This window comes from Barbus barbus (genome assembly GCF_936440315.1).
Source record: "Barbus barbus genome assembly, chromosome: 28".
In the NCBI taxonomy this organism is placed as follows: domain Eukaryota; kingdom Metazoa; phylum Chordata; class Actinopteri; order Cypriniformes; family Cyprinidae; genus Barbus; species Barbus barbus.
Genome location: NC_136756.1, coordinates 14,910,569 through 14,922,651, shown reverse-complemented (window position 1 = coordinate 14,922,651; position 12,083 = coordinate 14,910,569). Strand labels below are relative to the sequence as shown.

Here is a 12,083-nt window from a genome sequence, read left to right as displayed (position 1 = left end):
TGTGGTGATTTGTGGTTGCAGGACAGGATCAGACAGACCTATTTATATACATATCTATGGTGATGGGTGGTGCGGTACTTCCCCTTGACCCATATCTAAAGCATCCTTCTTTGTGCCTCTAATGCAGGGCATGATTAAACACGAACATGCAGAACACATGCTACTAACAAACAGATAAATACATGTGTTGTGCAGTGCAGTACCTAAACTACTGTACACTTACAGTGGCATGCGAAAGTTTGGGAACCCCTTGCAGAATCCGTGAAAATGTGGATAATTTTACCAAAATAAGAGAGATCATACAAAATGCATGTTATTTTTTATTTAGTACTGTCCTGAGTAAGATATTTTCCATAAAAGATGTTTACATATAGTCCACAAGACAAAAAAATAGCTGCAATTATTAAAATAACCACATTCAAAAGTTTGGGAACCCTTGGTTCTTAATACTGTGTGTGGTTACCTGGATGATCTACAACTGTTTTTTTCTTTTATGGAAAATATCTTACTCAGGACAGTACTAAATAAAAAATAACATGCATTTTGTATGATCTCTCTTATTTTGGTAAAATTATCCACATTTTCACAGATTCTGCAAGGGGTTCCCAAACTTTCGATCCCCACTGTATATGTGGTTATTGTTAGCTATGATGGTACTTGTGAATTTCACAGAATAAAATGTACAGTTTCAAGATTGAAAATTTGGGTTAAGCTGTGCATTTAGAACAGTGATAGCATCGTTCTGTGAGTCAAATATGTGGTATGTTGATTTAAATGTACTTAATCTTTTTTACCACTAGAGGGATTCTTCCAATAGAGTCTTATCATTATTTGCCTTTGTTTTACCAACATGCAGTGAATTTGCAGATCGATAACAAATAATAGACAAACAATGCTAAAATGGAATAAAGTGAAAGTTGTATTGAATTAAAATACTAACGCAGTCATATTTGCTCTTTTACGCATATGTACTTTTTCCCTTAGGTTCCAACTACTGGGTGTTTGATGCAGAACACAAGATAAAAGGACCGGACCCTCTGCAGACTATAGGCCTTCCTGTCACAGACATTCAGGCTGTACTGCGCTTAAAGGAGCACCACGGCCATCATACATACTTCTTCAAATCAGGAAACTACTGGCGTTTGGACTCTCAAGAGAACGGAGTGGACACGGCCTTCCCACGCAGCATCCAGCAGGACTGGTGGGGTATTCCTGATGAGATTGATGCTGCCTTCCAGGATGCGCACGGTACTTCCAGCTCAGCCTTTTTATTAGATATTAGTGAATGTTAATATTAACATGAAAGAAATCAGGTTACGTAAGTTAAAGTTTGTTGAATCTGCGTATTTTAATGAATCAATTGAGAGAATGATTCAGTGGACCATTCAAAAGTCACTTGCTTCTTTTCTGAATGTGACAAAGTGACTAATATTAAGAGACTTAAATTGATTTCCATTATAAGATTATTTTTTTCATACCTTATTAGGATTTATGCATCACCTTTTATGCCAAATTCTTATATTTTATCAACAAATTCAATCAGAAGAATAAGACAAATCAGTGGTTATGAATCAAATTAAATCAGTATCAACAAAATCCAAAAAATCCAAAATCCAGGGATGGCACTAATATTAAGAGACTTGTCTCCACCTACTGGCCATTTTAGTTAATATTGAAATATTTTAGTTAATATTTAATATTTAAAGTAAACTTTCAATAAAATGTTATATTTAAATATTAAAAAAAGTTATTTTAAATAATTAATCTTATTATAATTATTTATAATTATGTATGCAGTTGTAATTGCAGTGTAAATGCATTTTTGAGCTGCATTAAGCATTTTGTGTAAATACATCTAAATCCTACTTCAGATGCAAATATTGTGCCACCCCTGCAGTGCAATGATGGATTTTGTTCTTACTGATTTCATTTGATTCGTAAACACTGGTTTGTGTCTTATTTTTCTTATTGAATTTATTGATGGAATATAAAAATTTGACATAAAAGGTGATTCATACATCTAATAAGGTTTGAAAAAAATAACCTTATAAAGGAAAACAGTAGAAATCAATTTAAGGTGGCAAATGTCCATTTAATGGAAAGGTCACTGCTGTGTACTGACCACCACTCAGAATATAAAGAATAAGAAAAACTTTGCTAGTCAACAGGCTTAAACCAGCCACGATACCAGCACAAAATACACTTGCCTTAATTATCATTATTGACAAAATCCCTCCAAAATATTATTACTCAGAACAGTGTGTTTTTGGAATGTAGATCTATTTCTATCTGAAGCTGAACATGAACATGTGTCCTGCTGCATCATTTTCACAAAATGTGTTTATGGGTCAAAGTGACTGAAAAAGACGGAGTAGGTCATGTTCACAAAGTCACTCAAGAATAGCATCCTAATAGCTTCCTTGAAAAAAGGCAATCATTTGATCTGTCACTGCTCTGCTAATTTTAATTGGTGAGTGTGACAGACCTCTGACAGAAGAGGGCGATATTTCAGCAGCAATAGTCAGGGACATTTGTTTTGAGTCAAGTGCGAGTTGTTTTGTTACACTCATTTTTCTGATTTATAATTATGTAGTTGTGCAGTATTCTGCAATATTAATACATTGGTTTATTAATGCAAAGAGTTTCCCATTAATTCATCTCTCGTGAATTGTTGTACACTCCGCAGGCTTTGCCATCTTCATCAGTCGCCGACAGTACTGGAAGTTTGACCCAGTTCAGCGTAAGGTTTTGGAAGGTTACCCACGCTCCACTGGTGCAGACTTCTTTGGATGTAGCATGCCATAAACCCTCAGGAAACTTTTCTGTCTCTTACTACAACTTCTCACACTCTGGTCTAAAGCACACAGTGTAAATTTCTCTACATTTTCATGACGAGGAACTGTACTTTGTAACCTAAATTCTTGTTCCCCAGGCATGTCTCTCCTTTTCACCTCAAAAATGTCTGATTAATCTAATTTCTTCTCAGGAAATCTTGCACATCTGAGCTTTATGAACTACGAGCAGCTATGTCTGTATTTGTTGTATTTTCAAGCAACCACTGTGTACGGAGACACAAATACCCTGTTGTTAAGGTGCTAAACAAGGTGCTAAAACATTTGTCAGGGATCTTTGCACCAGTTGCAATGTCCATAACTCTCAAAGTTTTTATGATTTGCTGCAAGCTGTACTATAACTGCAGTTTGTATTGATTATTAACACGAGAAAAACTCATTCAAGGTCTCTCATTCAAAATGTTTTTGTTTTTTTTCCTTTTGCATAGGGGAAGGATATTTTTTTAAGATGACACAAACTCTTGACACATGAGCATTTGTTTCTGAAGTTGAGACTGTATGAACAGACAAACTGGCACTCTTCAGTGCAGGACACTGACTATGTTTTAAATCTATTGTGTTTTGTTTTGTTTTGAATATACTACAATAGATCAGCTTGGCATATTTTTCTTCACATCACCTGTGTATATTTTTTCTATATTTTCTCTAGTTTTTGTAGTTCTTATACTATTTTCTTTGACTTTTCATATGTACTATGTAAATACTTTTTAAAAATGTGTGTTGTATTTTGGTACAATTAAAATATTCCTCAAATTCCTACATTTTCTGTGATCCACTCATTTATTCATTCATTTGCAGTAAGCTCTACATTAAAAAGAAAGAAAGCTATGAAAAAAAAAAGTCATGGCCAACGATTTTTATAATATCTAATAAATCTTCTAATATCTTCTATCGGATAATAGAAGATTAAATAATATAAAACGAATTCAAAACTGAAAACATAATTTTAAATATTTATAATCTGTAACTTAACGTTACCGTTTATAAAACAATTTACATCAGTTACGCCAATTTGACTTTCATGTCGTCAGTGAAACCGTGCGATCTCATTGGTCCACGGAACAACAAGAGAATTTTGCTTATATCCACGTGGAGGTGCTGAAGCGCCACGCTCCGCCCCCAATAAAACTCTTATATCCAAACGCAAACATTAAGAACCATTAAAAATAAACAGTCTGTAGATAACGCTAGGCGTGGACATGGATCTACTGAGGCATAAAGCCCATCCACAGTGAACCGATCGATCGTTGGTCAGCGTCAATGTACTGAAATGTGTTGTGGGATAAGTGACCATACGGATACACAGTGAAAGTGTGCAGAAGAGTTTATTAATCCGCCGGAGAAAAATCATGGCAAACAGCGTTACTCAAGAGTACATGCAGATCCCAGCCGTCACGCGAGCATATACTACTGCGTGCGTCCTGACAACTGCAGCTGTGGTGAGTAAACCGGGCTACAGACAGTAAAGTTATACCTGATACTGGACTTGCATTGCAAGATAAATATAGAATCTCACATACTGAAGACTGTAAGTCAATCTGTCTTCACTATTGTTATTATCTTCCCCACATTCGACATTCAGTGTCAGTGTAAATGCTTAAAGAACCAACATAATTATGAAAATATAATTTTGTGTAGGTATATTTCAAACTGTAGAATTGATTTTAGTATCTAATGTAAATAAATATTTATATTTTGTTTGTATTTTATAGAATTATCTTGTGTATTGTATTTTTTGTGCTGTATCTTTTACACAGTGTGACAAATACATTTTTAAAACTGCAAATATTATAAACAGATTAGCTTGTCACAGTCAACTACCCAATAATCACACTTATTAAGAGTAATGAGACGTACAAGAACAGTCTAAAATAGGTCAATATTTTCAGAAAACCTTCTTGTGATCTGCCTGATTTTTGTTTGTTTGTTTGTTTATTACAGCAATTGGAGTTCATCACACCGTTCCAACTCTATTTTAACCCTGACTTGATATTAAAGAAATACCAGGTTAGTACCATATTATCATTGGAACGTGGTATTTATCACAGCCACTTTATCAACCCTATTCATTCTTTTATTTTGACGTACATTTATGTTTCCTCTCTTTGCCTTGGCAGGTATGGCGACTGATCACAAACTTCTTGTTTTTTGGACCTCTTGGATTCAGCTTCTTGTTCAATATGATTTTTCTGTATCCTTTTCTCGCTGTTGGTCGTCTGTGAAATCTTGAGGAAGTGTGCACACAAAAACACATTCACAGAGTTTCAGTGTGTTTGCTTTGCATAACAGCCATTTGGCTCATATGCAGCTGTGCTGTAGGTCATCTGAGTTTATGCCCTTGACAGAGCAGATATCGTTACTGTCGAATGCTGGAGGAAGGCTCTTTCCGTGGTCGAACAGCAGATTTTGTCTATATGTTCCTGTTTGGTGGTGTTCTTATGACTGTATCCTTCACAACCAAGAATGCATCTCTTCACCAAGCCATGTATCATAGTTTGAAGTGTCAATGTTTATTCAAAAGGAACATTTCATCCTTTCATGTTGTTTATTTATAGTGATAAATTCAGTTTTTAGTTCTATTTCAGTCTTTTTAATTTCTTTAACTAATGTCTATAGCTCTTTGGTCTATTTGCCAACCTGTTCTTTTTAGGACAGGCTTTTACTATAATGCTGGTTTATGTCTGGAGTAGAAGGAACCCTTATGTCCGCATGAACTTCTTTGGCCTGCTCAACTTCCAGGCCCCATTCCTTCCCTGGGTGCTCATGGGATTCTCACTGTTACTGGGCAACTCCATTGTTATCGATCTCCTGGGTATGTTAACTTTTGTCCTGAAATGCTCATGACAAAAGAACTGACTTTTGATATGATTTTGCATAAACCTTACATAATGCAGTATTTGACAAATTGCGAAATGTTATTACAGTTTAAAATAACACGTCTCTTTGGATATATTTTAAAATGTAATTTATTTCTGTGTTGCAAAGCTGAATTTTTAGCAGCCACTGTTCCAGTCTTAGTGTCACGTGATACTTAAATCATTTGAATATGCTGATTTGGTGATCAAGAAACATTTCTTATTATTATCAGAGTAGAAAGTTTCCTCTGCTTAATATTTTGTGGAAATGATGATATATTTGCATGATATATTTTTTCAGAATTCTTCAATGATAAAAAATGCATTCATTTAAAATAACTTACTGTCTTTACTGTCCCTTTTGATCAATTGATCAGTGTGTCCTCGCTGAATAAATTTTTTTCTCTTAAAAAAAGAAAAGAAAAAGTAATTAGTATGTTTATGTGTATATATAGGGATCGGTGTAGGCCACATCTATTACTTCCTGGAGGATGTATTTCCTAACCAGCCTGGAGGCAGAAAGCTTCTTGCCACTCCTGGAATTTTGTGAGTATGACTATAAATATATTAAATATTTTTATTTTTATCATTTGCCTTCAACACAGAAATCTAAATCAGAAATACTTATTAATGTCTTGCAGTCGAGTTTTGTTCGACACACCTCAAGAAGATCCAAATTACGCCCCTCTTCCGGAAGATCAGGGTGGGATATCCTGGAATGGACAAGGTGTAGAAGATGCCAACGAAGGTCAAAATGACGAGGATCTTCAAGGAGAAGAAAACTGAAGGTTTCAACACCACAAAGATAGCAATAAACCTTGTCATGCTTTTAAAGTCCTCCTTGTTTTAGTTGGGGAAGTTTATGTCTGCATGTGAAGTTCTGACTGTGTAATGGAAGATACTCCTTGATAAAGGGGTTTAGTATACAGTCCACTGTGGATCCAGGAAAGTTGGAGACTATGGCCACCTTGGTGCCTTTGTGTACAAATAGATCCAAATTTTGCATTCAGTGCCATGCACATCACAAACAGTTTTCCTTTGTTATTTTGTTCTGAAGGAACAATGCCTTTCTGTTTTACTTCACACCACATGGTTTGAAACAATTGCTGTTTTCTCGACAACTTCTATTTAATGAATATTACAAAGCAGTGGTGGCTGGCAGGATTGTAGTTGAAAGAGAAGCCATTCAATCTCCCATACTATAATCCATCATTTTAGAGGGGGTGTGAACTCCACAAGAGGGTATTTTCTTGGGTACAATACTGTGGCATATCTCTTTTCCCACAACACAGTCAGCGGCGAGGCAGGTGGACACATTCACAAATGTGCCGACTATCTGAAATGCCAAATTGAACTGCAGACTATGCATTTTCAAGCCGTTGGCCTTTTGTTAGCACCATTGCAAAAAACAAAAAGCTTTTATGCAGGGAAACTGAGAGATGGATTGTCTGGAAGAATTTGTGCTCCACAAAAAGATCAAATTTCCTAAAAACCACATGGACGCTTGCGTTTCTCTAAATAGGAATACAAACACATTGGTTTGTCTGAAGACTGATGAATTAAGTTTTCTTTTGTATTGTATTTGCCATTGGATTGTTTGTTGTATATTTCTGCTTCGCAAATAAAAATATGGCTCATATTTGTATTCCCATATCGACTAGTTTGATAGTTCAGAACACAATACTGAGACTCTTATTTCTAAAGACATTTGGCTCATTGGGACTGTCCTTGCAAGTGCATTGCAAGTTTTGGGAACAAAAAGCATTCCAACAGTGATTTTCTTAATCTTAATTTTATTTAAAAGCACATTATGTTTACAAAATGGCATCTATACACAAACACAAAACAAGACAAATAAAGATACCATAAAATATTCTCAATATTTCAAGACAGACTGTCTGTCTCCAAGATGACAGATACTGGGTACGGGGACAGGTCACAGGCTCTGACTAGGCCAGACTGGAACAGATGCTGCTTTAGTTTACAGCGTGTTACTCTGATCTGGAGGGACTGAATCTGGACTGGCCAGTGGAATGTCTCTATGTTTTTATGTCAGTAACGCTGGGTTGTAGCTCTATTGGTATTTGCCTCTTCAGATTTACATGGTTGTGGGAGGGAGTTGATATTTTCACCATGCTGGGGCCGTATTTGCAAGTCGTCTCATTCGCCTGAAACAGAAAATACTTGATATGAGGACTGAAATAGTCACAACACCTCCAAATGAAAAGCTGTACAAAGTATTAATATTGGTCTCAGAGAAGTAATCCTAAGTAGTCATTGACATATGGATTGTCTCTCTAGTTGGTACTTTACTTACTTACTTTACTTTTGTCATTTAGCAGACGCTTTTGTCCAAAGCGACTTACAAATAAGAAAAAGTAACTAAAACTAAAAAGTTACAACTCTATAAATACTATCTACCCACATATTTAAGAAAATAAAGAAATTAAATAAAATTAACATGCATATAACAACAACATTTCAATAATAAACATATCAATGAAAAAATTAAATAAAAAGGTACTACTATCCCTTGCCGGTGTCCCTGCCCGTACACATGGTACACATCTGCTATGGGGCAAAATGGTATCTTAAGTAAGGCAGTTAATTCTCTTACCTTGTGTTTCTGTCCTGGTCCCTGATCTTCTTCTCCATCTCAGCATCTGTCAGTGTCTCAAGTAGTGGACACCACTGGTCAGCATCACCTGTGTTCCGGATGGCAATCTCCACCGTGGGAAGAGGGTTCTCACTACAAACAGACAAATTGTTTATTTGGGCCAGATCTTTTCTAATAGTTTCACAAAACTCAGCTAATTTTACATCTTCCTCCCAGAGGAAGGCCTTGACCTTTTTGATGAGTTTTGTAATGTTACAGACATCAGACACAGTCTGAAAAGATGTCCAACTTAGAGAAAGTTCACATTTGTTTTCAAGTTCAAGTTGTGAACTCTTCTATGCTCTTTAGCATATAAATGGAAAAACATTTAAATGAGTCAAACTCTAAAAATTTCTTTGTAACCTTTATCAACTCACAGCAATTTAATAATGCACAAAAATGCACCACATTTTATCTCTGAAAAAGCTTTAAAAGGATTTATATTCAGCCTGGACTGTGATAAAGTGTTCTTTAATAAAGGATTTGAGTGTGTGTGTGTGCATGCACAAGTCTGAACCTGAAGGCGTAGGTCCTCTGATGCCAGCTGAGCTGGCCGCGTATGCTGTATGCGATAGTGGTGACAAACTCTCCTCCCAATCCCAGTTCAGAGCACAGCTTCAGAGCAAACTTCTCAGGAGAGTTCTCCTTCTCAGACATGTCCCATTCAAACTGGTCTACCAGAGATATGTTCCCAACATGGATGTTTAACTACAGAGATAAAAACAAGAGCAATCAAAAACCATGATAATCTATTTTTATTCAACTGAAAAATAACAACAAAATGATACTACTATTTTCATGCATACCACTAGATCGTCAAATTAACTGAATAATAAGATCTGATGATTAAAGATAGGATTATTGAAATCAAGGACAGAATGACGCATGTACCTTGATGATGACTCTCTGGTCCATCTGCTCATCCAGTATGCTGTCCGTGGGGTAGGACTCTATCTGCTGTCTGATGGCCGAGGCAATGGCTGGAACAAAGGTCAGTGGGCTCAGATCCAGATCGTCGCAAAGGATTTCAGCAAACATCTCCGGAGTCATTAGCTTCTCTATCGGGTCAAGCAAACAAATGAGAGCTCAGGCTATTGTGTAATGCAGAATAAAAAACATTTAAAAATGACTTCAATGGATGCTGCTCAGGAAGTGTGTAGGGGAGTCTACCATTCATGTTCCATGTGAAAGCATCACGTAGCTTCTGCCCATCAATCTCCATGTCCAGTCGGATGGGCACCAGGATCTCAGGCTGAGTGGCGTTCTCATGAATAACCGCAGGGTCATGATCGTCAAAGCTGTAATAGCACACATCCAGGGTGTAAAAAAAATAAAATAAATTAAACCAGTTAAATTATATACAGGGGCAGGACAAAACAATGGGATACATAACTTGTGTAGATTTTTGTCTATATTCTGTAGGTTTAATATCAGTGTAGCATAAGTTCTTTTCAGCAGTGTTTAGTTGAAGCGCATAAGGGAAGATCATGCAAGCCCATTTAGCAGGAATGTCTTTAACCTTTATGTCCCAACTGTTTAATGTCTTTTAGTGACTTTTAGCTCTGTGTGTTCAGTTTTTTGTTTTTTTCTGTTTCCACAAAAAACTGAACACACAGAGCTTCACAAAGTCAACATCCATGAAAGAGCTACAATTGCTACAACTTTAATCACGGACAAACCAATGCGTGTGTCATGATGATCATAAAACCTGGACAGTTGGAGCACCAAGATAAACATCTGCTCTTGCCAGACAACTCATTGTGTGCAGTTTTGGAGAGAAAAATGAGAAGCAGATTCCGTCCTCCAAAATCTCTCAAGCAAATGGCAGATGTTTTTATAGGCAACATTCAACTGGAGTCTATTCAAAAAAAGTTGGAAGCTGTATTAAAGAAATACTGCCTATTTCCCAGCTCTTCACAGTATGTCCAACACTGTGTATATATATATATATATATATATGTGTGTGTGTGTGTGTGTGTATGGGTGTACTGTCCCTTTAAGCAGACATTAAAACAAAATCATTACAGGAGTGAGTCTTTACATGTTTTCACATATGCTGTCAAAAACTGATGACTCTTACTCACTTTATGAACTGTGATTCTCAACTCAATGTGAAATTGAAAGATTATAAAAAAAAAATAAAAAAAAAAAAGAGAGAAATTTCACCAGAGCGGGAAGGTCCTTTTTTTGTCACGTCCCATTCGATTGCGGTTAATGGTGGTGGAGCAAGGCACAGCGTCCAAGTGATGGGAACTGTTGGGAAGAGTGGGCACCCACTGACTGTTTCTCTTGGCTTTCTGCTCCCTGTAAAAACAACAACAACAAAAAAAGTGTTAAATTAGCAGATGTGCTGTCATGTAACAACTACAGCTGCACAAAAAATGACCTAATAATAAACAGAAGGTTATCATTGGTGTGGATGCTAATGTAGTTATGGTTACGGTTATCTTTTTGGTGTGAACGGGCCTTACGTGTACTAAGTAGGGCATTATAAATTCTTCACTAGTGTCATCACACAAAAATATTCACACTTCTTCGTGTAGCATCTTCCTATTAAAATCTTTTAGTGAAAAACATTTGTAGATGAATACTGATGTTTATGTATTGATAAACTTGTCCAAAAATGATTAACTATGATTCTTTATTTTGGGCTGCTTGTTGAAATTGAAATAAAAAAAATAAAAAATCACCCATAAATAGAGATATTTATATAAATATAAGGAGAACCCCAACGAAAGAAGTTTATTTTCCCTAAATGTATTATTTAAATGACCTATATAATGCAACGAGACTATAATATTGATCATTTATGAGAAATGTAATTGTTGTAATTTTTATTATGAATCAGAATCCTTTTAAATGTCCATGTTCAAACACGAAGCAAGTGTAAATGCATTTTCTTTATCAAAGGTGAGAAATGGTTTACCTGAGATAGGCTGGAGGTTCAGTGCTGATGGACACGGCCTTGTACTTCTCATCATTTCCCTCAAATATCTCCTCTACTTCTGAGGCCTTCAGCAGCGTCACACTGGTGGCTAAAGTGGTGTAACCGTGATCTAACACAAAACATTGCTTATACTGTAAGATAGAAAGTGCCACTTCCAGCTTACTTTAACCTTTTTAGGTCCTTAGACCTAGTATCAAATGTTTACAGTGAATCCCACACTTACCGTGAGATGATGCTACTATCTTCTTTCTCTCTTCTACTGTCGCTAGTCTTCTTGAGAGTGATGGGTAGCGCTTATATAAGGACCCTCTGAACATACGCAAGTAATTGCCCACCTAAAAACAGACATATAATGGAAAATGGTATTGGACTGACTAAATAATTAGCCGTAGTTCTGCCAGTGACTGCACTCCTTATCTCTGGTAAACTCGCATCGTGTAATAACACAACTACACCGCAAAGGAAAGCCCTGTACTTGATGTGTAAAACGCCAGGACTGATTCTTTTCAGTGAATCATCAATCAGTTAGAGATCTTATCCCAAATGACAACAATCTTAGCTAGCTAGCTAATGTATTAGCGCTCAATGCAAAACAATATGCGGTTTATACAAACATAAATCCTCGTAAAAAAGCTTAGTGCGTTAAATTGCACACCTCTGATCCAATCATGTAAAATTCTCCATCCTCCTCCAGTTGGAATTTAATAGGTTTCTGTCCGTATGTTTTGCTTAACGCCATGTTGAACATTAGCGCGACCCGTTCCGTGCGTATT

General features: G+C 36.3%; 3 protein-coding genes across 4 annotated transcripts in view; 2 read left to right on the top strand and 1 right to left on the bottom strand.

Moving 5' to 3' along the window:
* Positions 1-3,610, top strand: part of LOC306848173 (stromelysin-3-like) — a 64,016-nt gene extending 60,406 nt beyond the window's left edge. The window contains exons 7-8 of the mRNA XM_079382559.1: positions 985-1,248; positions 2,687-3,610. Coding sequence (XP_079238685.1) covers positions 985-1,248; positions 2,687-2,805 — 383 coding nt within the window. The 3' untranslated portion in view covers positions 2,806-3,610. The remainder of the gene's footprint in view (positions 1-984; positions 1,249-2,686) is intronic.
* A 300-nt stretch (positions 3,611-3,910) lies between these two features.
* On the top strand, positions 3,911-7,357 carry LOC306848156 (derlin-2-like). Its single transcript, XM_079382528.1, has 7 exons — positions 3,911-4,291; positions 4,794-4,859; positions 4,970-5,043; positions 5,203-5,296; positions 5,469-5,664; positions 6,163-6,253; positions 6,349-7,357. Exons 1-7 carry the CDS (start codon positions 4,202-4,204, stop codon positions 6,491-6,493), a joined length of 756 nt encoding a protein of 251 aa, XP_079238654.1. The 5' UTR covers positions 3,911-4,201; the 3' UTR covers positions 6,494-7,357.
* A 133-nt stretch (positions 7,358-7,490) lies between these two features.
* Positions 7,491-12,079, bottom strand: LOC306847821 (SWI/SNF-related matrix-associated actin-dependent regulator of chromatin subfamily B member 1-A-like). Of its 2 annotated transcripts, none has more exons than XM_079381999.1 (9): positions 11,966-12,079; positions 11,534-11,645; positions 11,290-11,419; positions 10,530-10,667; positions 9,534-9,661; positions 9,255-9,421; positions 8,881-9,071; positions 8,325-8,456; positions 7,491-7,875 (listed from the first exon to the last, which is right to left on the bottom strand). In XM_079381999.1, the coding sequence occupies exons 1-9, from the start codon at positions 12,056-12,058 to the stop codon at positions 7,836-7,838; spliced, it is 1,131 nt and encodes a 376-aa protein (XP_079238125.1). In that variant the 5' UTR covers positions 12,059-12,079; the 3' UTR covers positions 7,491-7,835. The 2 variants fall into 2 exon arrangements, with proteins under 2 accessions (XP_079238125.1, XP_079238126.1); XM_079382000.1 differs by having other exon boundaries at positions 11,290-11,398.
* Between the last annotated feature and the right edge of the window lie 4 nt (positions 12,080-12,083).